We start from the raw sequence: 26,588 nt of genomic DNA on the forward strand, positions 1-26,588 counted from the left end.
TAACTGATGACAAACAAATTCGACATCCACATACAAAGTAGCATAAAAAAAAACACCAAAAACTAGGCAACCTATACAGGAACAACAACTTCCTCACCACCCATACCAAAATTACACTGGCCAAAACCTACCTCTTGCCCTCACTATTAAATCAAGGTTCAATCTTTGCAAATTTTCAGACTTTCCCAAAAAAACAAACTTAAAAGCTGCTATAATCAAACTGCCAATTTTGCAACACATCATTGTAAAGCCTTACATTCCTTCTGCTGGCTCAAACTCCCCCTCCACCTTCAATACAGACAATATATTGCATTACATATCATCCATGCCCCTCTTGCTTATCCTGACCTCAGCCCACTAACTGGCACTTGTGTACCAAATAGATATCTTAGATCTCTGCACACAAACACCTCCTCACAACCCATAAACCACAAAAGTCCAGGTATAACCCTCTACTCCTAGTTTGTTGCAAAATTATGGAATGGTCTTTCCCTTCTAAGCAACACATGCCAAAAAAAAAATTCTCTCAAACCTGCACTCCTTCAAATGTTCCATAAAAGAATACTTAACCAAAACATGGATCTGCTCCTGTAATACTCCAGGGAGAAGCACTCTTATCTTTCTAACTCTTCTTCCCATCCCTTCCTACCCATATACCTTACTGTCATACCTTTCCCTCCATTTTTCTCATCACCTCTACTACCTTATCCTACCTTCTTTTTACAATATTCCCTACCTCTTTTAACAATTCGGTTATGATCTTGTACCCTTCCTCTCCTGTTAATGGATAGCAGACTTCAGAGATGTTATTTCTCTGCCCTTTTGCATATCCGACTGTGAAGTTCTTTTTTTTTTCATATTGTTTTTATTTGGTTTTAAAATAGATAAAGAAATCAATAATAAAACAAAACTATGGTTCTCCTAGGATATTGTATCAAACATGTGCAGCTTGTGACTGAATTTTATGATGTTATAATGCCTGCTGGTACTTTTCATTGTTAAAAAAGAAGTTTATGTACTCACCATAACGTTCCATCTGAGTAGGTAAACTTCATTTGTCAGCAACCTAAGGGTTTCGGATCCGACACGGATCCGAGCCGGCAGCATACCAAGCAAAAAGATCCGAGCTCAAGCTCTTCCCCCCTACCCATACTACACTGCAACCTCCTTCCAATCCTAAGATAGAGTTTGCCACTCCACACGTGACAACCAACAAACTAAAACCTGAGACCCCTGAACAAGGACAAACATCAAGCTTATGAACTCCGAACATAGAGCTCAGCAGAAATAGCCGCCAAGGTCAGGGGGAAGGAGGGAGGGACAGTTGCTGACAAATGAAGTTTACCTACTCAGATGGAACGTTATGGCGAGTACATAACTTCTTTATCTGAAGTAGTTATCTGAAGTAGTTAACTTCATTGTATCAGCAACCTGTGGGACAGAGTCCCCAGCTACCCAAAATCTTGGGAGGCCCTTAAGGAAGGATATTCCGGAGCACTGCAGAGCCAAAGGAAGACCTACCTCTAGACACCAAATCCAGTTTATAGTAAGTAATAAAGGTGTGAGAGGACGCCCAGGTAGCCGCTGAGCAAATGTCATCCAGGGAAACTCTAGACCAGAATGCGGCAGACGTTGCCATAGAACGCATAGAATGAGCATGAACTCCTACTAGTTCTGGTAAACCAAGCTCTCTATATGTTTGTAGGATACAAAGGGAAATCCACCTAACGAAAGTCACCTTTGAAACTGGTTTCCCTAAAAAAAGGCTTAGCAAAGGAAACAAAAAGTTTATCAGATTTACGAAAGACCGCCGTCCTGTGCAAATAAAAACGTAACTGCCTGCGAACATCCAGCAAATGAAGTTTGTATTCCCCTTTGTTCTGAAAATTAGGGGAAAAAAAACAGGCAGATTAATAGACTGATTAATGTTAGTCTCAGAAGCAACCTTAGGGAGAAAAGATGGATTAGTCCTGATTGACAACCTGTCCTTATGAAACACTAGATATGGGGGTTTCATACAAAGAGACTCTAGCTCCGACACTCTCCTGGCTGAGGTGATATCTACCAGAAAAGCCATCCTCCATGACAAGAATTTTAAGTCAACTGATGCCGAGGGCTCAAAAGGAGGCGCAACTAAGGGCTGAAGAACCAAAGTCAGATCCCACGGCGGGGACAGATTCTTAATAGGAGGTCTCAGAAGAAAAGTGCCTTTCAAAAAGGTCTTACAAATTCTGGCAGCAGCGAGACAGTCTAAATTGTCCCCTACATGGAAGTGGGAAATAGCCGCCAGCTGGACCTTCACTGTAGAGGAGTTGGCTCCTTGCTGTAAGATGAGACAAAAAGTGTAATATCGCTGGGATCGGAGCGGTAAAAGGATCCATATATCTCTGTGAAGCCCAAATGGAGAAACGTCTCCATTTGCTACAGTAAATTTTCCTGGTAGAGGAATTATGTGCCGCAACCAAGATGGATTTAACAGGGGAAGAGATACCGGGAGTAATAGCAACTACTGGAACTGGAGCAGCCAGGCTGAGCTTCAGGCTGTCCAGATTCGGAGGAAGCATTCCTGACGGATGACGAGTCAGATCCGGAATGGGATCCAAGATCCAGGGTGGAGCTATGAGATGAGACCGTAGGCAGGGAAACCAGACTTGAGGCCAGAATGGGATTATGAGGATAATTCTGCTCCCCAACAGACGAGCTTTCTGTAAGAATTTTGTCATGAGTGGGGGATACGTATAAAGAAGACCGGGTGGCCGAGCATGAACAAGAGCGTCTCTGGGGGCTTCCCCCGTCAGGGGAATTAGAGCGAAAAACTCGCTGCACTTTGCGTTGGATGGTGATGTGAAGAGATTGCAGCAAGGCTGACCCCACTTGAGGAAGATCTGTTCTGCTACACAAGGGTTCAGGGACCACTGGTAGGGAGAAAGGATAGTTCTGCTCAATTTGTCTGCCAAGATGTTGGACCAACCCGGAATGTTCATTGCTATCAGAAAGCGGTTGGAGGAGATCGCACATTCCCAAAGTTTCATGGCTTCTCGACAAAGGGGATAAGACTTGGTTCCCCCCTGTTTGTTGATATACCAGACCACTGACATATTGTCTGACTGGATCGCAATAGTTCCCAGAGGAAAATAAGCACGAAGGGCCTGCAATGCTAAAAGGACCGCTCTCATCTCTAGAACATTTATATACAGAATGGTCTCACTTTGAGTCCATGTGCTTTGGACAGTCCTGCCCGAACAGTGCCCCCCCCAGGTGGGAGGCGTCCGTGGTCACAGTGTCTTGGGGTTGGGGAGCAAGAAAGGGACGTCCCTCCAGCAAATCCTGGGATCGGAGCCACCACATGAGAATTTCTGCACACTCTCCTCAGAGGGATCGGAAAATTTAGAGGTTGATGTAGTATCGACCACTGAACTTGCAACGTCCACTGTAAAACTCTGATATGCAGATGAGCTAAAGGGATCAGGTTGATAGCTGCTGCCAACGACCCTAAGGCTCTCGGGACTAATTCTGCTGGGCGTGCAGGGGACTGCAGAAGCGCTAACACATTAAGTGCCAGGCTGTGTAGTCTGTCTGGAGTCAAAAATGCCCTGGCCTGAAGAGAATACATTCTCGCCCCTATGAAGTCTAACACTTGAACAGGTTGTAGGGAAGACTTCCTGAGATTTATGGTGATCTCTAGCCGAGGTGATATCTGGAGAAAGAAATCTCTGGCTAGTAAGAGCAGATGCCTCGTGGGAGTGGTGAGGAGCCAGTCGTCCAGGTATGGGAAGACCTGTATGCCCTGAAGTCTCAGGTGGGCCGCTACAACTGCCATGACCTTGGTGAACACCCTGGGGGTTGTGGTGAGACCGAAGGGTAGGACATTGAATTGATAATCACTGGCCCCTAGCCGAAAATGGAGGAACCTCCTGGATCGCCTGCCCGTCAGGATATGGTAGGTAGTAAGCATCCTTGAGGCCTATCGAGCACAACCAGTCTTCTTCCTGCAAGAAGGGCAAGATGGATTGAAGCGTGACCATCCAGAACTTTGCCTTGGCAATGAACAGGTTCATTGCTGATAGGTCGAGAATCGGCCTTAGGTTCCCCCTTCTTTTTTGGCACCAAAAAGAACCTGGAATAGATGCCTGATCCAAACTGGTCTGGGGGCACCTGCTGGATGGCTCTTTTTTCTAGCAGCTTTTGTATTTCCAAAGCCGCTACATCCCTCTGAACGGGTGGGACATCCGGGAAGCACCTTGTGTAAGGGGGCTTGTTTGTAAAGGGAACAGAATAGCCTCTTTTGCAGCCGGATGACAAATGAGGCACCCAGAAGCAAACTACACACAGTGTGACCGCCGGCTGGTGACAACTTGTGGCCACACACTGTGCACTTAGAGAAAGTCACTTTCTGACTTTCCGACAAACGCGCGCACACACACATTCTACGGGCAGGAAGGGGGGGGCCTACACTGACAGACCGTTAACAACTTTCTAACTCACAAAACGCAAATATCCAACGAGGAAATATATATATATATATATATATATATATAAGGCACACACAGACCAATAAAATTCGAAAAACCCTGACAAACTTGAGCTCAAAAATCCCATGCTGGCAAAGCCATGGCAAACGAGATCTGGGGATTGGAAGGAGGTTGCAGTGTAGTATGGGTAGGGGGAGGAGCTTGGAGCTCAGATCTTTTTGCTTGGTATGCTGCCGGCTCAGATCCATGTCGGATCTGAAACCCACAGGTTGCTGACAAATTAAGTTAACTACTTCAGATCAATGATTTATCCATATGTATCTGGAGCTTTTCTCCCTGGGCATCTGATGAAAATGTTTGGATTATAACTCAGTCAGACTTTCCAGTAAACAAATGTCAATAAATATAAATACAGCCTGGCATGCGGAACCATCAAACAAATGGATATGTTAATCAGAGTGCATGATAGGCAGTGGTGTAACTAGAGTTTGTGCCGCCTGGGGCTGTCAGAGTTTGCTGCCCCTCTACCCTCACAAAATCATGATCAAATGCCCCCCATACACAGCCCTCCCCCCTGCAGCCATTCCAGTGTCCCATTACTTAACTACTTCTCCTCATTTACCACAAACACTGTAATATGCATATTGTTTTATGCTTTACCTCTACAACGACTATTTGGATTTAATATAAAACTTTTGTTTTAAATTTTATAGCACAAACAGTGATAAACATCTGCTAAACAAAGTAATACAGTCTCAAAATGAAAACAGAACTAAAATTTCTCTGCCTTTGAAACTCATTCATTGAAACCCACATTCAAAGAAAATGCATCTGGCCAGTGGCGGATAAAGTTTACCTTTTGGCTGTTTTCAAATCACAGGCCCCTTGCACTCATATTTAAGACCATGCAAACATACATGTGCCATTTGATTCACCTTTTTGAGTGTATTAAATTATATTAATTGTATAATACAGCACATTTGTTAGACAGTATTTTAAATTAATTTTTTTGAACATTTCTTCAGTAAGCAATGAAATTGAATGCATGAACCAATGACGACGAAACTGCACAATTCAGAATATTTCCAACATAAAAGTCTAATCAAACTTCTGTCATTGCAATTCACCAGTATCAATAAATATGCACAATCTCTGCAGAAGTAAAAGTCATCTAAATAATTCCACATTACATAGATTTGTAACAAATGAAGAGGTTCCTGCTAGCAAACAACTTTATATTTCATTGTTTCATCTACAAATAAAGTGCCTGTTGCTTGAAGAATAAATTGCCTATGTTACATTAAAAAAATGTTAAGTTGGCAAACTGCTAACAAGTTCATAGTTACTAGGTATCTCCTCCAAATGAGGATATATGCAGGAAACACCTTACAACACAGTACAGTATTAGCAATCCATCTACATACTGTGGGAGTAGAACATATCGCCTTCTGCATCAAAAAGTAAGCATACTACATGCTGTGCTACTAACAAGCTTTTAAATACTTTAACACAATACTGATATCATTTGCTAAACAATTGCATGTTGCAAAGAGACTAAGTATAAGCAGCACTACATTTCTCTTCCCCTGAATCTCTCAGTTCCTTGTAAAATGCACTTGACACAACTATATCTCTCAACTTTACAGCACAAGAAATCTGGAAAAAGCCAAAATTATAGGGGGGGGGGCAAAGGCACAAAACCAGAGACACATTTTCAACTTTGCTTGTATAATCTTAGAAAGTTGCTAGAATAAAATGTGTTACCATGTGTTTCCTGAAAGACTGAAACTTAAATGGCTGTCACTTACTGAATTCAGTCCTCACTGATTTGCCAGAAAACCATAAATTTTAAGAGGAACACAGAAAAAGAATGAACCAAATAATCCAGACATTCTAGGAAAATCTAGACAGTTGAGAGCTATGGACTCAATTCCTTGAATCACAAGTGGTGGTAGTGGGAGAGACTGCAGGTTCTTGTTTCTTCTACCTAAGGTACAGGGTTTGAGCCTGAGTAATACTAACCACCAGGTATTCCTAACTGAGGCATTTTACTTACACTTACGCATACTGCAATGAACGAATTCTGTGCACCAAACTCGTACCTCATACACGCAAAGAAATGTATCTCTTTTTCAATGATTTAAAACTGTATAGCTCCTTAGACAAGGAATTGAAAGTACAACTGCAAGTTGTCAAAACTTTTTCAGATGATATAATATCATTTGGTCTTGATAAATGTGCAAAACAAACCTTAAAAGCAAGAAAACTGCAGCACCAAGAAAAATCAGTGTGGGACAAGAATGTGATATAAAATAAACTACAGCAAGAGAGAGTGTATAAATATTTGAGAATTGATGAAGGTTCAACAATAAAACAGAAACAAATGCGAATAAAACTTGGTAAGGAATACTTTAAAAGACTTAAATTAATCCTGAAAACAGCATTGACATCTAGGAACAAAATCCAAGCAATAAACCAATTTGCTCTTCTTGTCCTAATTGACAGTTTTGAAGTATCTGACTGGCCCCAAAACGTGTTGGCTAGATTAGATAGGAAAACAAAAAGGATGTTCCATGCTCGCCAAATGATTTATAAAAATCAGTGCATACCAAGACTATATATTCCTCATTCTGAAGGAGGGATGGGCCTCCCAGAAATTGATTACATGTATAGATTTGCAATCGTGGGACTCTGCATACATCTGCTGATGTCACAAGACCCAAACTTAATGAAAATTTTGAAACAAAAGGAGAAGAAATCTAAGATGGTTTTCCTGCTTAGGCTAGCAGAAGCATATCGGCATCAAGCAGGAATGGAAATTATACCACAGTAAATAAAAATCAGGCAGCAGCTGAACGTGCCAAAAAAAAAATACACACACACACACACATATTATATATATATATATATGGGTGTGTGTTGTTGTGTCTTTCGGCTTTTCCCGGTTAGGGGTCGCCACAGCGGAACTCCAGTCCGCTAATGACTGGCAGTACATTTTTACGTGCAGAGTTGCCGGCCCTGAAGCACAACCTTCAATGAAGGTACACCCATTCATGCATGTCTCCACACAGAAGATGCTCTAGCTGAGAATCGAACAGGACAACGTCTTACTGTGAGGCGACAGTGCTACTGCAGCACCACCACCGCAGTGTGTGTGTATATATATATATATATTTATATATTTATATATATATATATATATATATATATATATATATATATATATAAAATGTGGAAAACGCATAAATATAGTTGCAATTATTGAAAACCTCTAGAAGAAACTCATGTTGATCAAGAACAAACGCAAGAATGGTTAAGGAGAGGCAAATTTAAACCAAGAGATGAAAGGTTAATACTGGCAGCCCAAGACAGTGATTTATAAAGTCCACTGAACATGTGGGAGAAACAGACAACTGTAGGTTTTGTAAAACAAAATTGGAAACAGTTGCACACCACGTTGCTGGTTGTGACATACTAATGGCAAGAAGACTTCAAATGAAGGGCATAATAATGTGGCAAGACTGTTGCACTGGGGATTGGGCAAACATTTTGGTACTGAAGTGGCTGAAAAACACTGGAAACATGAGCCACAAAGCATCATAGAAAATGATGAAATCTACATCACATGGGATCATCCATTACAAACAGTTCAAAAGACAAATGTTAGAAAAATGGATATAGTGGTCCAAGACAAGACAAAAGTAGCATTGGTCACTGAAATAGACACAAGCAGTGACTACAGTGTCTTGCATACAGAGAGACACAGTCATAAAATATCAGGATTTGCAGGCAGAAATAAGAGCAATGTGGAAGAAAGATACCCAGAGCTCCAATAGTAGTAGAAGCAATGGGTCTTCTAAAAAAAAAAAAAAAAAAAAAAAAAAATTCTAAAATCGTATTTAGATATGCTACCAATACATGTAACTCCATATGAATTTCAGAAGGAATCATTACTGGGCACATTGCCGGTGCTGCGAAGAGCACTTCTGGCTGACAAAGATTGAAACAATACTACTTTCATGAACTTTAATCGTACTTTGACTTAGGAATGGAGTTCATTCCTGTCATGGTATTAGAAACCCAAAAGAGATGGAGAAATTTAAAAAGGCATTTTACTTACACACACACATGCGCACACACTGCAATGAACGAATTCTGTGCACCAACCTCTTAGCCCTTGCAGGAACCTGCAATTCATACACACTCATATACCCTTAACAAGTAAAGCAGCAACAACCTTGTGAACTGATTTGAACACTTACTAGGCAGTAATGAACAGGTTTCCGTGAATGTTAAATTTCACATGTGTGGGTGACCATGCTTGCACAGATGTGATGCGACTGTGTGTGCCACCAGACTGTTCTTAAAGAACACCCTTAAAAACACAGTAATTTTTTTAAATTAAAATTAAATGTGACAGTGCTGCCCGTGGCAAACTGCCCCTCTCACCCCCCTAGCTACTCCACTGATGACAGGCCAGACTGTTTAGCAGTCCAATGAAAGAATATTACCAGATCCAAAAGCCACTCAGTTGACAAAAGAAAACGGTCTATTCCTCTTCTTACACTCTAGGTAACCAATAAGGATGAGTGATTTAGGACGAATAAATGCTCCAGCAGTGAACAAAAGAGCTATGTTCTTAAAAAAAACCTTTAGTCCTTCAGTGTCATCTTGGCCAATCCCCCTTCTAATCACTGCACCAGTACACAATTAAGTGAAAGAAAAGTAGGCAGTTTGATCAACAAACACAAAAGCTGAGGGCAGGTTAAAAACAGCTCAACTATTTAATCACGTTCACATTATGGGAATCCATACCAGCACCTTCAGGTCAAAGACATGAACAGAGAAAGCATGTCATTCTTGTAAATTAAACAAGAGATGATTTAAAGCTTTTAGAGCTTGCAAGAAAATAATGCAGTCTTTTCTGCATAATAAAAAAATCTGGTAGGCCTGAAACAACTTTAGATTAAGCCAAATCAATTTGATCCAGCTGTTTAAGTCTTTAAAACCAGAAAACGCATCTAAATGCTTAAGCACACAGTTTCACTCATAAAACTTGGTGTTTCAGCTTTCCTTAACTGAAAATATCATCCTTTTAGGAAAATTACTGAAAATATTTGGACATTAGCTGCAAGAAAGCCATAGAAACTTCAACACGAAACTGCAGAATCAGAGTGAAGAAAGAAACAGAAAGTCTTCAAACTTAATATCACTTCTTGAAATATTAGCTGGGTGGCTAATGGGGAGAGGGCGCTATCTAACTGAACAATTAAATGTAATCAGTGGAGAAAGAATCAAGCAATTTCCAAACAATCTTTGTAAATGCATGGTTGTTAAATTCATTGGTAATTGTTTACTTTGGATAGAAACAGCATGAAAATCATGATCCCTCTTCAAAGAACTAGTGTGAAGAGATCTGACCTCGGAACTGACGCTTAAAAAGCAAGCTTCATTTAAAACATGTTGTCTGTTAGACCTCAAGCCATCTATGTTCAGAAAGAACAAAATGGATTCCTCTACGACCAGGGACTGCTTATTTACTGAAATGATGCAAGAGTATCAGTCTGTTTTACATGAATAGGTAACTTGCTCCAGCAATGGAGTAATAATTAAGTGATAAATCTACTGCTTCAACATCTTTTATTACATTTTGGTGGAGCTTTACCTCCTTAGTTCTAGTGTTTGTGGATGTTTGTTTTGCAGAAATGCAAGAGTTCAAGAAAGTTTGGGTCCTTAGTGGCATACTAAAACAATGAGTGAGAAGGTCACTGAAAAACCAATCAGTAAAAACAAATGAAAACTCCAGCAAAGCTAGAACTTCCACTGAGTAACCTCCCAAATCAGAGGCACATGGGATATATACAAATGATCCATCTGATGTTGTAAATCTTTGTTTATTCATTACTATTAGGACTTCGGTTCGGTCCTCGGGACCAATATGGCCGTTTCCAAGCTCGCACCAGCCAAAAACTCTCAGCTAAGACCTAACCATAATGCCCCTCTCCTAGTTGCTCCAGATCTCGTTTGCCACGTTCCTAGTCAGATGTGCTAGCCATCTCTCTCAAAGCCAAGTAGAAAATTGTCATTAAGATAGTTTCTCTTCAAACTTTTTTTTAGTCAATTTAGCTTTTTCTCACTGTCGCCTATAACCTAATTCTATTCCCTACCCTTTACCTTGGTAATTTAATTTCTACCATTACTGGTACTGTCCCTCTCTCCTGCCTTTGACAGGCCCTTCCTTACCACTTGTGGTATTTTTTAAATACCATCGTTGGTATTCTCTCAACTTTTTCTCTTCCTTATTTTGTTTTTTTTTTCTATAGGATAGCCTTGTTGCCTTAGTATGTCAAACAAAGTTAAGTTGGGGTTTACACAGCGTGGCAAGTGTGGGCATAAGATGCCAAACTCGGATACACATGCTTGTTGTGTCTATTGTTTGGGTGTGGATCATATTAAAGCTGACTGACATTTGTGCTAGTTTGGACCTCGGAGGCCTATCCTTGTCCTTTCGTCGTTTGTGAGCTGCGGAATTCGGAGCAGACTCAGACGACATCTTATAATTGAACCGCCTGCCGAAGTAATGAAAGGCGAAGTCGTACCATCGTTTTATCATACGCTGGTTAAACCTAGCACAGAACTGACAGCTAACAACGTCGTGATCAGGGCCTAAACAAGGTATGCAGTAAGAATGGAAATCCTTAAGAGGTATTTGCTTCCCACAACAAATGCAATTATTAACTTTTTCTGACATCGGAGTGGAGCAAGAAAAAAAAGTTTTCCCAACGGGGTACTTAGCTTTGAGATGAGGAAGAAGTCTTCGGACTGAAGTTTTCGTTTTAGGTAATCAGGAGTCAGCCGACCGGCACTTGCGAACTGTTTTCACCGCACGGCAAGAAAGACTGGAGAAAATGGCGTTGGCTGGTACCTTTGTACTCCTGCCTTCCTGACGTCAGGGAGTGTAGGAGAACAGCCGACGCCGGACCCAGAATTTGGGATTCTGGCCGACCGAGGACTGCCTGCCGGCAAGGAGAACCCTACAGTGATGACTGCAACAGTGAAACACGATGAACATCATAAAAAATAAGCTTATTTTAAAAGGTTTAATCACAACACTTTTTTCGGAGGCTCTACCTGGGTCGGAGGTCTCAACCCCTCCAAAGACCAAAAAACATAAGGAAAAAAACTGAGTCACTCGGTTCCTGCATCTCCGTCACTGACAGAACAGAGGTGGCTCTGTTCTGTACCAGCACTCTTGGTGCGACCTTTTTGGCATCAGGGTCTGCATCTTCTCCCTCAGTGCTGTCCATGATATTCACCCCAATTTCAGTTCCAACTTCGGCACCACTGACTTCGGTGCCGTCCTTGGATCAGACATTGGCTCCTATGACTGTACCTGCTTTGGCACCATCCCCGGACATGGTGCCGACAGTTTCTTCGGCTCCATCGGCTCCAAAACTCTAATATCTGCCAAGGACAAGATACTCTCCAACTTACGAGCCTTTTTTGGGGCAGACGTTTAGCCCCTTTCTAGAAAGACTTGATTCTCCTTCAGCAGCCTCCTTTAGATCCACTAGGAGGTTTTCTGAATTAGATCTAGTGTGGGTTGTGGACCAGCTTCCGGCGGCTAGGGAATTGCCCATTCCAGCTAGACCTTCCGATCCTCTTGGCTCGGAATCTTTTACACATCTTCCCCTGTTCATCCTCCTCCAGCCTCTACCCAGATCCCGGAGATTTCGGTACCGATGTCCACTCCGGTGCATACTGTCTTGGTTCCAACAGCAGTTTTTCCCGTCGGCACCAACCACCCTTGCTGGATCGTCTCCGGTGGAGCCGATGCTCTCTCTGAGCAGTGCTTGGACCATCCGTACCTTGGTACCTAGCTGGCGCCCATTTTCTCGCTGGCGCAGTCTATGTCCATGGCTCCAACTGCTTCCAGTCATCTTGGAGCTCTTCACCTGGAGGTGGGCTCCTGAGGGCAGGGTGTGACCCCGGTTCAGAGGCTGTCCTTCCCGGTTCAAGGCTCCCATCCCTCCTCGGGTGGGCCTGCTGTCCAGGTGACGGAGAGGGTCCTTGACTCCGTAGGCTCGCAGTCAGCACCAATGACATCAGTATCAGAACCCCCCCCCAGCATGCACCTCTCCCAACCCTCTATTTCGGGACCCCGGGCACGGGAGTTGCAACACCCCCCCCTTTGAAGGGAACCCCTTCTCCGGAGTCCTACTCAGAAGATCCCACTGGGGAGCCACCCCGGAAGAAACGGTGCAAGAGTAAACACCTTGATTCTCTGTAGGAATCTATCACCAAAGACAGTGATTGTGATTAGGGGAAGGGTCCCCATGGTCTCCCCCAAAGTCTCATTTGGAGACATTCTCAAAATCCTCAAACAGCGGGGAGACTGGAAGTCTTCTAACCCTTCTTCTGAGGAATCTGTGTTCTTGCAGGCCTTCCGTGCCTGGCCATCTAATTTCAGGGTGACCCCACCGGCAGATGACCTTAAGCTCATTGTGCAGCATGCCTGGAAGGCCCAGGACAATGTAGAACCTGCCCCCCAGAGGCCAGAAAAATTTTTATCTACACCTGAAGACCAGCCCCTCTAGTCCAAGCAGTTGACAGCTGATTCTATGGTCGTGGCAGTGGCCACCAAGAGGGAACTGGCAGAAAACTGTTCCACTGTCCATCCGTCCATCCTCCGAACAGGGAGTCCTGGACCATGGACAGACTAGGGAAGCGGTCCTATGCTTCAGTGACCTTCGCCATTCAGTCACTGAACTATCTGGCACACTTTACTCGCCTCCAAAGAGACCTAATTTCTGAAATGTCTTCCTCTTTGGTGGGGGTACTGCCTGATGAGGTGGGTGACACTGCCACCTCACAGCTAGCTACCCTTGAATCCATCTCAAACTCTTCATTGCATTTGATATCTCACACCACCGAGGGGGCAGCTCGAGCTGCCCATCAGACATTGTCATGAGACGTAATGCTTGGATGCGGTTTTGTGACTTGGCAGACTCCTTTAAATCTTCCTTCATCAATGCACCTGTTGACGAATCTGCACTTTTTGGACCCAAAGTACAAGACACACTTGCACAAAGTGAGGAAGATGGAAAGACCTTGTCTGCTGTGGGAATACGCTTTTCCAACCCCCAGAGGTCCTACTCCAGGTACCAGGAGGGAGGAAAACATGTGGTTCAAGAAATCCCAAGGATCATTTTGTGACACTCGCAGTTAACAATCCCCGCGGGGCAGAGGGGGCAATTCATATGGAAGATTCCCCTTTCGGGGTAGAGGGAGTCTGCATAACCAGGGCGCTAGAGATTCTCTCTCTGGCAGACTCTACCAGCGCTCCTGAGCAGCGGCCCGATTGCTTTCCTCTGGAAGCAATCGGGGGTCATTTTTCTCTGCACCTACCAGCATGGTATCTTATTACTACCGATGTTTAGGTGCAGAGAATAATATCCAGAGGCTACCAAATACCATTTGATTTAATTCCCAGACCAGTCAACAAATCCCCAATGTACCACCTAATCAGAGGGAATTGGCAGCCTTAGAAATAGAAAAGCTGCTACGAAAAAGAGTCATCCAACCAGTCCCACCAGACCAGACAGAATCCGGGTTTTACTCTAGGTTCTTTTTAGTGCCAAAAAATTCAGGGGACTGGAGACCAATCCTGGATCTCAGCCTATTGAACAAATTTATCAAACCTCAAAAATTCCGGATGGTCACGGTACAGTCCATTTTTCCCTTCCTAGAGAGGGACAACTGGATGTGCTCTATAGACCTCCAGGAAGTGTATTGCCACATAAAGATGGAGCACCGCTCCTGGAGGTTTCTCCACTTCTGGCTGGGAGCCAATCACTACCAGTTCAAGGCACTGCCATTCGGTCTCTCAACAGCCCCCATGCTCCATGGCAGCTGTCATTATGTTAGCACCACTGGCGAGGCTGCACATGAGAATCCTGCAATGGCTCCTTTCCGCACAATGGTCATTTCTAACTCACCCACTCGACCATGTGATACATCTTACAAATTGTTGCAAGGAAGAAATGCAATGGTGGATGAAGCCACAACCGAATCTTTGGTGTTGATCATCGTCTTCCGCAGCCCACAGCCACGGTGACCACTTATGCTTCCCTGTTAGGGTGGGGGGGGGTATATCAGGGAAAGACGGTCCAAGGCACCTGGTCCCCCATGGAGGCCAATTTGCAAATAAATGTCCTGGAACTAAGGGCAGTTCTCTTAGCATTGCAAGTGTTCCATGCATCCTTACCCTCTGGGACCATTGCAATTCAGTCAGACATGTCAGTCATCTGGTGTATCAACAAGCAAGGCGGAACCAGGTCTTACCCCCCCCGGTGTCAGGAAGCCATGAGGATTTGGTACTGGGCGATAGCTTCCTACTGCTTTCTTATAGCAATGCACATTCCCGGGAGTTTCAACCTTATTGCGGACAATCTGAGCAGGAACATCCTGATGCCTCATGAGTGGTCCCTCAACCCTGTAACAGCGGATTGGATCTTCCAACGCTGGGGCAAGTCTTGCTGCGATCTGTTTGCTTCCCCCCTAAACTGCAAATACAGAAGCTACTTTGTCCTGATCCCCCCTCAGGAGGAACCCCCGAGGGATGATCAAATGCACGATTGGCCCCCGAGTCTTCTGTATGCCTTTCCCCCATTTCCCCTCATTCCAAAATTTCTCCAGAAAGCTCAGAGGTTGAGAAGCAAAGTGATCCTCATTGCCCCCTACTGGCCCCATCAAATCTGGTTCCCGTTTCTATGGCCTCATCTGATTCACAGCCTATGGATCCTGGATCATTCCCAAGACCTGTTATCTCATCCTCAGGGACTGATTCATCCGAACCTCGACAGTCTCAAGCTCACAGCTTGGTTCCTCCACTTCCAGTGATTGCCAGGATGCCTGACAACCCATCTCCTGTTCGTGAAATTCTTCTGGCTTCACACAAACCTTCCACCAGGAAAGTTTATTCTAGCAAATGGACTAGGTTCTCTATTTGGGCCAAAGATCAGAGCTTAGACCCTTTTTCTATGCCTATTCCAAAGATCCTACAATACCTTACTACTCTTTTACACGCAGGAGCCTCAGCATCGATGATCACTGTACATTTAGTAGCTATCGCCAATTTTCATAATGGACTTGATAATTCTTCGATTATGTCACACCGCCTATGCAAGACATTTTTGAAAGGAGTATTACATGTTAAACCTCCGGTCAAGCTTCCCTTAGAACCCTGGGACTTGACTTCGGTGCTTCAGTCTCTCATAGGTCCTCCTTTCAAACCCTTTGATTCATGTGATTTAAAATTTTTGTCATGGAAAACCTTACTTCTAGTAGCACTTACCTCAGCGAGAAGAGTATCGGAGCTGCAGGCCTTGAATGTCAAGAGACCTTACTTGATCTTCCACATGGATATAGGGTGTCCCTTCGTACTGACCCTTCTTTCTTGCCCAAGGTAATTTCTGGATTTTCCATTAACCAATCTATTGACCTGATGGCTTTCTTCCCTCAGCATTCTAATAGAGGGGAGTATCTTTTGCACACCCTTGATGTGCATTGGCAACTTTGTTGTTATTTGGACAGGACTAAATATTTCAAGAAAATAAATTGTGGCCTTTGCAGGACCCAGATTTGGTAAACCCGATTCCAAAGTTCCTTTATCCTCCTGGCTTAGAAACATCATTACCTTTATCTACCAACAGAATAAGCTATCCTTAACTCCCAGAATAAAGGCTCATTCTACCAAATCTATGGCTACTTCTGTAGCATTTCATTCCAGAGCCTCTATGGATGATATCTGCGCAGCAGCCACTTGGGCAAGACCTCATACCTTTACCTCTCATTGCAAATTGGATATGGCCTCCAGGGGACGAGCATCTTTTGGTTCTATGGTGCTCAGGAATATCCTTCCTTAGGGCTACCCAGGACTCAAGTTGCTGGGGACTCAGTCCTAATAGTAATGAATAAACAAATATCAAATAAAGATGTTATGTCTTACCATAACGTTCCATCCGTGTTGTAGATCTTTGTTCATTCATTACTTCCCACCCTCCTTCCCCTGGCCTGGACTCCTGGTGGACTTTAGGAACTCCTGGTTAGAGTATTTGCTCAGAGAGAGCCTTCTAGTATTTTTCTATTACTTCGTTTATTATATAGGGGTGAGCAAACTCGATCTGGAGTAACTAGGAGAGGGGCATTATGGGTAGGTCTTAGCTGAGAGTTTCTGGTTGGCACGAGCTTGGAAACGGCTGTATCGGTTCTGAGGACAGAACCAAAGTCCTAATAGTAATGAATGAACAAAGATCTACAACACAGATGGAATGTTATGGTACAACAATTGCTTTTTAGGAACATCAGCTGTTTCAGCTAATTAGCGATTCTGAATACTCATGGCTTGCTTAGCCTTTTTAATGGAGAATTACAAGGCAATAAAGCCAAAGCCCACTAGCTGTGCATATGCATATTTTGACCTTGTTATGACCTCATCAGCACAGCACAAATTGTGTTTCACTAAGAATTAGAAATACAGGGCTGTTATACCCAGCTGATGTCCATTATCATTAGGGTCACTGCAAAAATATCCCAGACAACAAACTAAAACAATGAGCGAGAAGGTCACTGAAAAACCAATCGGTAAAAACAAAATGAAAACTCCAGCAAAGCTAGAATTTCTACTGAGTGACATCCCAAACTTCTTGCATCAGAGGCACATGGGATATATGCAAATGATCCTTATGAACATCAGGTGTTTCAGCTAATTGGCTATTCTGAATGCCCATGACTTGTTTTGTCATTTTAATGGACAATTTCAGGCCAATAAAGCCAAACCCACTGTCCATTAAAATGACGAAACAAGGCATGGGCATTCAGAATCGCCAATTAGCTGAAACACCTGCTATTCATAAGGATCATTTGCATAGATTCCATGTGCCTCTGATACAAGAGGTTTGGGAGGTCACTCAGTGGACGTTCTAGCTTTGCTGGAGTTTTCATTTTGTTTTTACTGATTGGTCCTTATTGGCATGGAATACAAGACAGATTTCCATGTAGAAGTTTATGAGATTGACAGTGACAGGACTTCAACCTACCATCATAGGCAAAGGCCACTGAACTACTAAGTTCTTTTTAGTTAGGAACTTCTAGGCTCTTTCTATTTTGAGAAATGTCTGGATAGGCACATACCAAAGGGGCATTATTCTTTGCAGTTGTCCTAATCAGAGAGGAACAGAGTGGGAAGATAACTTGTTTTGATATGGATAAAATGACTTTAGGTATTAGCTGTGTTATATAGAAGTATTTCTTGCCTACTACGTTACATGATAGTAGAAGGAGGAGTTGTCTACCAAGATCCTGGACCACCATATCTGCTTGAAGTAGGGCACTACTGGCTTTGCTATTAGTGTACATGACAGTTTTTAACAAACGTGACAATACTGTACTTTTCTGTATTTAGTATCAGCTTTTTTTTATTATAATATTGGCTTGTAAGGATTAGTTCTTGTAAAGATTCCATGGCCAGGGAGGAATGGAAAAGGACACCCATCTTACAGTCATCAACAAACTTGGTTAACCACAAGTCCAGGTTTATGGGTGGGAGGTCAAAGAATTATATATATCAAAAAGGAGGCGACTCAGCACTATACCCCAAGTAAAATACTAGTTTACCTTCTAACCTTGTGAGGGCTGAAATTAAAAGAAATGTGTCACTACACTGATAGAAAAAAAATGAAGATGAAATCGCCTTGCAAAACAGTAATAATAATAATAAAAATAATCTTACCAAGAATCGTCAAATACACTTTGGCAATGCTCATGCAGTCAACCTGCAATATACTAGTCTGAAAACAAAGCTCCAGCTAAATACAGGCTTATTAATACCACATAAGAAATGGTCTGTTGCAACAGTGTGGCTATAGCCCGCACTAATATGCCAACTAATCAGAAAGCAACATGCTGTTAAATTGGTTTAAAGTTGAAATCCTTGTGGGGGAGCAACACTAAGTTTTTACTATGATTTAAAGACCCCACCCACAAAAATGTTTAATAACAAAAACACCAATGCTAATTGCTGAGAAAACTCACTGTAGTAAAGCTGCTCAAAAGACATTCTTAACTGCTAAACATGTACAGTTTGTTCTGGCAGCCATTTGCTGAAATATAAAAAAAACTGCTGAGGATCTCTGCTACTTATTCTATCACCATCCTGCCTTACAGAGTTTTCTGTCCTTAGCAACATTCATCTCAAAAGTATAAACTTTGACTCTACATGTGATTTTGAGTAAAGATTAGACGCACTGAGAATCATTCTAAAAGAGCGGTAACACAGCCACCGTAGCTTTTCCCACAACTGTAACACAGATACGATTTTTAGTCTCCCAAAATGAATGGCTGTACCAATAAAGCAAGAGTAACCTCTTCTCAAATCCTTACAGAGTACTTACAAGGTATATCTAATCGTTTAATAAGGTCACCATAAAGACAACTGTATAGTACATTTGTCCCTCCCTAAAACAAATGCAAAGCATAACTGTGACAGTCATAATATTCTGTAAAATCTTATAAAAAATAAATAAAAATGACATTCCCCCTCCCAGAAAGATGATTACATAGCCCCACTGATATCATAAAATGGGTAGAGCAAGGTAAGAGTAGGAAGAACATACACAGAGAAAGACGGGGGCAACAAGTGAACAATGGGAAGGCCTACTGTTTAGTGTTTGCCTCTTCCAATAGTGGCAAACCTCTCTTTACATGTAACTGTCTGTAAATGATGGTCAGCAGTGAATTAGACAGTCTCTCAGAATCACTGGCAGTCTTCATTCCACCAGTGAATTAGCGAGTCTCTGTTTTCTTAGTTTGTGCTACTAAGACAATCTTTTCTCCACAACTAAACAAAATACTATTACTTTGTTGCCTAATCTTAAGAAGCAAAAGTATGTTTTAATGCATCCATGGAATGGCTGACCATCCAGCTTGGACACTGCAACATAAACATGGGGGGGCAGTACAGATTAGACTGCTCACTGATGACGACCTCCAGAAGCATCTTCAGTTCACTGCTGCACTGAGGCTGCCAAACACACCAAAAGATATTGCAGATGTTACACTGGTCATCAAAGCAAAGAAGCAGAGCACTCACACCACATGATGTGCCTGCTCACCCACTTATAAGCCAAATCAGTAACATAATGCAAGTACCATATATTAAATGCTCTAGGGTCACATCTGAAGCCACGGCCAACAGTTTATATCCACTGGACTACAAACTTCTCAGTGAAAACAGATCCCAAGCATTTCCTGCAGCCAAGGTCCATTTTTATAACCTACAAGAAAGAAAGGTTGTAATTTCAACACAAAAACTACATAATGAGGCTAAAGTATTTCCAAACTTTGTCCCTAAATCCATAGATTCGTATCAGTGCTAATGTCTTCCTCAAGCCTGCTTTTTTCCAAATATATTGTATCAATCATCAGCAGTTTAAGGGAAGACAGAAATTGAATGAGCTATGTAACGTTCAATTGACAATGACTGTATAGAAGATTGTGTGTGATGTATAATGTTAGCAACTGAAAATATGTCAATATGATTTGTTTTCGTTTATATAACTGTATGATTACTTATGTCTTACTGGTAACTCAGTACAGATGTTTGTTTTTTTTTTTTTAAAAAGCATCTTGTAAGGAACAAACATTAGTCAATACTGAAATGACTGAATAATACTGCACTTACTCCCTTTTCATTATGGCACTATCCAATGTTACAAGACCAAAATGAATTTCAATCAGTCTCTTCAAAACATAGATTTTCCTGCGAAGGTCATCTTCATTTTCTTCATTGTCACCATTTACAGCAATATACAAACAATCTCCAAACTAAAAAAGAAAAGAAAAACAGAGAATAGTTATTCATTTAAGCTATCAGGTAGAAGCTTGTAAAATGCTAGAATCTGATGTCCTTTTCATTCTTCCTCACTTACGAGTTTGGATCTGATCTTCACATCTGACTCGGCCGCATGATAAAGACTTCAGATCCAACTCTCAAGCTTCTCCCTCTACCCATAATGCCCCAACTCCATCCCCATTACCACAGATCTCAATTGCCACCATCATGGTTAGATGCAGGTTCCACTCAAAATTGTTTGCAAGCAAGTATTTTTCTTATTATTGGGTTCTAAAATTTCTGTAGTTATCTCTCAAACTTTAAAATTATTCTTACAACCTCCCTCTCAGTTGTCACTAGCATTTGGGATTTTTTGACCTATCTTTTCTACCAAGTTGTTAGTAGTCTTCCTACCATTCTTGGTACCTTCTGTTACCTGATTTAAAAGGTTTCTCTTTCAATACCATAGCTGGTATTTTCATCTTTCCTTTCTAACACTTTTTTCTACTTATTACTTTTTCTGGTAATTTCTTTTTCTGGTAACTGCCCTCTTCTAGACTTTTATTTTTTTGTAGTTGTTCATACAGGGTTTATGCTTCTTTCCTGTAGCTATGTTGGACAAACCTACAGGTTTTCAAAAATGCACTTCTTGTGGGCATAAGATCCCAAACTCAGATGCCCACAAGGAGTGTGTTTATTGACTTGGTCCTGATCATTTAAATACGCCTGTACAGTCTGCTTTGCCTTCAACCCCAGAGCTTTGGCTGACAAGTGTAATAAGCTCATTCTGAAAGGCTTACTACCTTCATCTTCTGGGGCTCAAACCACCTCAAAATCTGGTAGATTAGCTTCTTCGGAGCTGAAGAAAAGTTATCTGCAGAAGTCCCCTTGGTCTTCTTTGGAACCTAGAGAAAAAGTTAGAAAAATCATGACATTCTCGGATATGACGGCTCTTAGCTTACCACTGGGTCCGAAACCTTCCTTGGATACAAAGGTTTCAGCTCCTATAGTTATTTCCCCATCTCCAATGACTTCCTCACTGAATCCTAAGCCTTTGAATCCGAAACCAAGCACTTCTCGCAGGAGCAGAACTTCCAAGTTTATGGTTAAACGATTTAGCCCTCCTTGCCTGTACAGTTGTTTCAAACACCTAATAAACACTCCTGTAGACCTAGAAGATGCTATGGAAGGGGGCCTGAAGTTTGAGGCAGATATGGAGAGAATGATGCAAAATTTTCTCAGGGCTTGGATCCAGATGGGGGTCCTACCAGCTCCATTCCATTCTGGATGCGCGACTGTACACTAAGTCCATTCTATCTCCTTCTCCAATCCGACCAGTGGTTTTGGAGTCTTAGGATCTGAAATCCCCAAAAGGTTCATTTGTCAGATACCAGGAAAGGTTCCTTCCTTCACTCCAACTGCCTCCCTGACAGGTTCTGCTCAGATATCCTCGGATCAGAACAGGTGTCAGAGCCGAAGTATCAGTGTCGAGTCTGAGTGGCTGGGGTCAGCATCACTTATCGAATCTATCTTTTCCCCTTGGTGCTTCAACCCTGGACAGAGAGAGTCCAATTCTTCCCTTGGGGGTGGCTGTGATCTATTTTCCTCAGAAGTCTTTGCTCCAAGAGGGTGAGTCATTGCTTGTCTTGGGCCCTAGGCCTTTCAGGTGGCAGAAAGCTTTTTCTCTCCAGAGAGAACAGTCCTTTCTTCTTTCTAATCCAACCCCTTTACTTCCATCAGTTCTGAGGTCCGAGTCAGTCAGGCCTATTCCACTGGGACAACCAGTTCCAACAGGCCTCCAGACAGGAGCTTTCCCCCTCTTCCAACATCTCTCCAGATCACCCCATGGAGGAAGCCCCCCAGAAAATGTGTAAAACGAGACACAGACTCCCCTTTGGAGTCTCGAAGGATTCCCCCCAGATCACCACAGGATGACATCTCCTTTGGAGATACTCTAGAGATCCTAAGAGATACTCTAGAGATCCTGAAGCAGAAGGGTGAGTGATCATCCCAAGCTCCTTTTCTCAAAGACTCAGAGTTCTTGGAGGCATTTGGTTCTGACCCATCTCAGTCTTGGGTCACCCCTCCCTGGCAGACAAACTAACTGACCTGGTTTCCCGCCAGGTATGGAAGGAGCCAGATACTGTTGAGCCTATTCCAAAGTGCACTGACAAATTTTTTGGCACCACCTGCAGAGAGACCCCACTGGAGTAAAGGAGTCCCAGTTGATGCTATGGTGGTGGTGGCGGCCACTAGAAAACAGCTAGCAAATCAGAGCTCTACTGTCCATCTGCCTAATACAGAGTCTAGAGTGCTGGACAGATTTGTAAAGTAGATATCTGCCTCAGCTAGCTTTGCACTGAGGTCACTTAACTAGCTGATGAGTTTTACCAGACTTCAAAAAGATTTGACTAAAGAACGTTCAAATACTCTAGTCCATGTCTGCTGAGGATTTCCAGAGAAAATCCTCTCAACAGGCCACTCATCCATATCAAACGCTTCAATGAGATTAATCTCTCATACAGCTGAAGGTACCTCATGAGCAGCTGGTTCAGGCATCACTATAACGAGACATGCCTGGATGCAACTATGTGATTTTGTGGACCTTTTTAAGACAGAAATTTTAATGGCAGACATCACCCCAGAGACAGAGGCCAGCAAAACCAGGGCTTTAGAGATTCTTTTTCCAATGGGCCCTTTCAGAGCTCCTGCTGACAGACTGCCCTTCTTTGGAGGCAGTTGGGGTCTGTTCTCTTTACACCTAGATGCCTGGAGAAACATCACAAAAGACTCATGGGTGTTAAGTATAATATCAAGAGGTTATCGCATACCATTTCACTTCTTCCTCATTGTGAAAGGAAGAAACTTCCCAATGTTCCTCCCAGTCGGAGGAAGGCCACAGCACAAGAAATTGAAAAGCTTCTAGAAAAAGAAAAAAAAGTCATCCAAAAGGTCCCACCAGACCAAATAACATTCAGAACTTATTCACACTTCTTTTTAATGCTAATGAAAACAGGAAACCTCAGACCTATTTTGGATCTAAGCAAATTAAACCAGTATGCAAAGAAAGTAAAGTTCCGAATAGTCACAGTTCAGCCCACTCTACCCTTTCTGCACAAGGATGACCGGATGTGCTCTGTAGATCATCAGGATGTGTTCTAACATATCAAAATAGACAGACTATCCAGAAGCCATCTCCACTTTCATCTGGGAGCCAGGTCATTATCAATTCAGAGCTCTGCCCTTTGGACTCACCACAGCCCTGGGGTATTTACCAAAATGTATGGCAGTAGTCACAGCTCACTGAAGACTGAAGGGATTCCAAGTGTTTCCATATTTAGACAACTGGCTTCTTACTGCCCCATCCATTCATCAACTTCAGCATGTCAGAGACTTTTTGCTCCAGATTTCTGACTCCTTAGACATCACAATAAATCTTGCCAAATTGAAACTTGCTCCACTTCAGAGCCTGGAATTCACAGGGATAGTCTTAAACACATCTACTCAAACAGCATCCTTGCCTATCCACCAAATCATTTCCATCAGGAATCAAATTCTTCTCCACCAGCAAGATTAGTGCTGCAAGCTCTGGAGTCAATGGCTGCTGCCACAGTGCCACTTCCTCTAATGTGCTTCTTTATGCAAGTTCTCCAATGGACTCTAGCTGTAAAGTAGTCCATTCTACTTCAACCCCTGTCTTTTCAAGTAAAGCTCACCCCTATTTGCAAGCAACACATTCACTGGTGGATACAACTGGACAATCTTTTTCTGGGCAGACCATTTGTACTACCCAACCCAGTATCCACAGTAACCACAGACTTCTCAACTGGGGTGGAGGGGGGAATTTCTTGGGAACAATTGCCTAAGACTTGTGGTCCCCCCCAAGAGACCAAGTTGCATATCAATGTCCTAGAGATGAAAGCAATCCTTCTGGCATTGCAGGCATGTCATAGGTTCATAGGTAGGTACTAGGCTATTGGCCCTAGGGCCTATATAAGCCTAGCCAAAGGTACCCTGGCGTTCGCCACCCAAGAAAATTATTTTCCTGTGCCACTGTCGAGCAGAGCCACAGAAGTGATCCCCGGGATGAATTTCCTATCTCCCATCCAATCAAAATATTTTTTTGAAGAGTGCTAATGAGGAGCTTTGTTTGATATAGAGAGGTAGTTTGTTCCAGAGTATGGGAAGACTCTGGGACAAGAATCTATCCCTCGGGCATGTTCTGTTTATTGTGGTGACGAGGTTTAGCTCCCTAGAGCATGTAGCTCATAGGGATTGGGATTTCTTTAAGTGGAGCATGTCCAAAAGCTCTGGGTTTGACATAGCTTTGTGTGTTAGGCAGAGATCGCCTCTGAGTAGGCGATATGCAGTGGAGTAAAGCTGCAGTTTTTTGAGATGGTCTGCATAGGGCATCTCTTGAGGCCGATAATCCTCTTTGTGAGGTATTTCTGTGGCCTTTCCAGTTGTTGATGTCTTGTGAGTTACGTACCAAAAGGGGCATTGTACTCTATAATGGGTCTAATGAGTGACGAGTAGAGGGGAACAATGACCTCTTTTTTCCTGGATGAGAAACCTTTTGTGATGGTGTGCCACATAGGATTTCCAGACTACTGTGGCGATGTGATTATCAAAGGAGAGACTACTGTCCACCTGTGTCCCAAGGTCTCATCACACTTCCGGTGTTAAGTAGACTACCACCTATGTGGTAGTTCATGGGTACTGAGTTTTTACCAAAAGGAATGACAATGCACTTTTTGGCATTGAGCTTGAGGCCATGGCTTTGACACCAGGCATCTGTCTCAGCAAGACCCTTTTGTAGGATGTCCACATCTTTTGGAGTTTTGATTATGGCTCCTAGTTTGCAGTCATCTGCAAACTTCGTTAGCCAAAGACCTTCTGTGTTGGCCTGTACTTCAGAGAAGTAGATACCAAACAGTAGCGGACCCAGGACTGAACCCTGTGGTACTCCACTTGTCATTGGTCTGAAGCTGGATTTGGAGTCTGCTACTTTCACAGTGTGGGTTCTGTCAGTGAGCCAGTTGGCAACCCATCTTGTGACATAGGGATTTATACCTAGTTTATTGAGTTTATCTATAATTCCAGAGTGGGGGATGGTGTCAAAAGCCTTGGCAAGATCTAGACAGGCTGTGTGAACCACCTTACCCTCCTCTACAGCTTTGGTGACTGCTTCAAAGAAGTCTATCAGGTTTAGAAGACATGATCTGCCTTTTACAAACCCGAACTGGGTGGGGTCCTGAGTTTGGAGATTACCAATGTCATTGTTTATAAGTTCCATGATGATACGCTCCATAGCCTTGCAGACCAGGCTCGTTAGGCTAATGGGGCAGTAGTTTCCGGGGTATGTGGTGGCTCCTCCTTTGTGGAGTGGGATAACTGTCGCTGTGCGCCATTCAGTGGGCACATAGCCTGAGGTGAGGCTATGATTGAACATGGTACTTAGGTGGGGTGCCAGTTCGTTCTGTAGTTCATGTAGAACACAGCCTGGGATGTCATCAGGTCCCATGGATGCTGTGTTCTTGGCTTTGGATAGTGTGTTTTTTACCTGTGCAGCCGTGATTACAGGAACTTTGCATTTTTCTGGTATAGAAATGGGCCCTTTAGGGGATGACAGAGGGGTAAAGTTAGCACTGAACCTATCTGCCAAGATGTTGGCAATATCTGTTAGTTCTGTATATTTAGTGCCATTGTGCTGCAACTCAGAGCAGATCTGAGTGTTGCCATTGAGATTCTTGACATAGCTATAGAATGCTTTGTGGTTGTCTTTATAGAGTCAGTGGCGATTTTGTTTTCATAACTAGCTTTGGAGGATTTTATGAGGGATCTCAGATTCTTACTGAAGCTGACCAGGGAGTTTCTCCAATCATGGGATTTTACTCTTTTTTTTTGCAACAGTTTCTTTCTTCTGTTGTAGAGTTTGTTTATGGCAGGGGACCACCAGATTGGCTTCTTTTTTTGGAGAATAGCATCTTGGTTCTGTTAAGGATTGCACGATCCATGCACTCATGTAAGTGCTTATAAAGTGCATTTGTGCAGGATTCAAGCAGTCATACCTCTATTGTCCGTCAGCATAGGTGTCGTGAAGTTTGCCACTTCTGTCTTAAGAAGCGTGAAGTTGGCTTTGGAGAAACTTTTTACTGTGGTTTCCCTAATGGGGGGTGGGGGAGGGATGTGGATGTCTAGGGTGATTAGCTTATGGTCGGATC

General features: G+C 42.9%; 1 protein-coding gene across 1 annotated transcript in view; it reads right to left on the reverse strand.

Moving 5' to 3' along the window:
• Positions 1 to 26,588, reverse strand: part of HPS1 (HPS1 biogenesis of lysosomal organelles complex 3 subunit 1) — a 946,304-nt gene that overhangs the window by 596,903 nt on the left and 322,813 nt on the right. Inside the window, exon 4 of the mRNA XM_044056829.1 lies at positions 20,215 to 20,357. Within this exon, the coding sequence (XP_043912764.1) occupies positions 20,215 to 20,357 (143 nt within the window). The remainder of the gene's footprint in view (positions 1 to 20,214; positions 20,358 to 26,588) is intronic.

The sequence above is a fragment of the Protopterus annectens genome, chromosome 14.part0 (genome assembly GCF_019279795.1).
Source record: "Protopterus annectens isolate FY-2018-M chromosome 14.part0, PAN1.0, whole genome shotgun sequence".
Taxonomy (NCBI): domain Eukaryota; kingdom Metazoa; phylum Chordata; order Ceratodontiformes; family Protopteridae; genus Protopterus; species Protopterus annectens.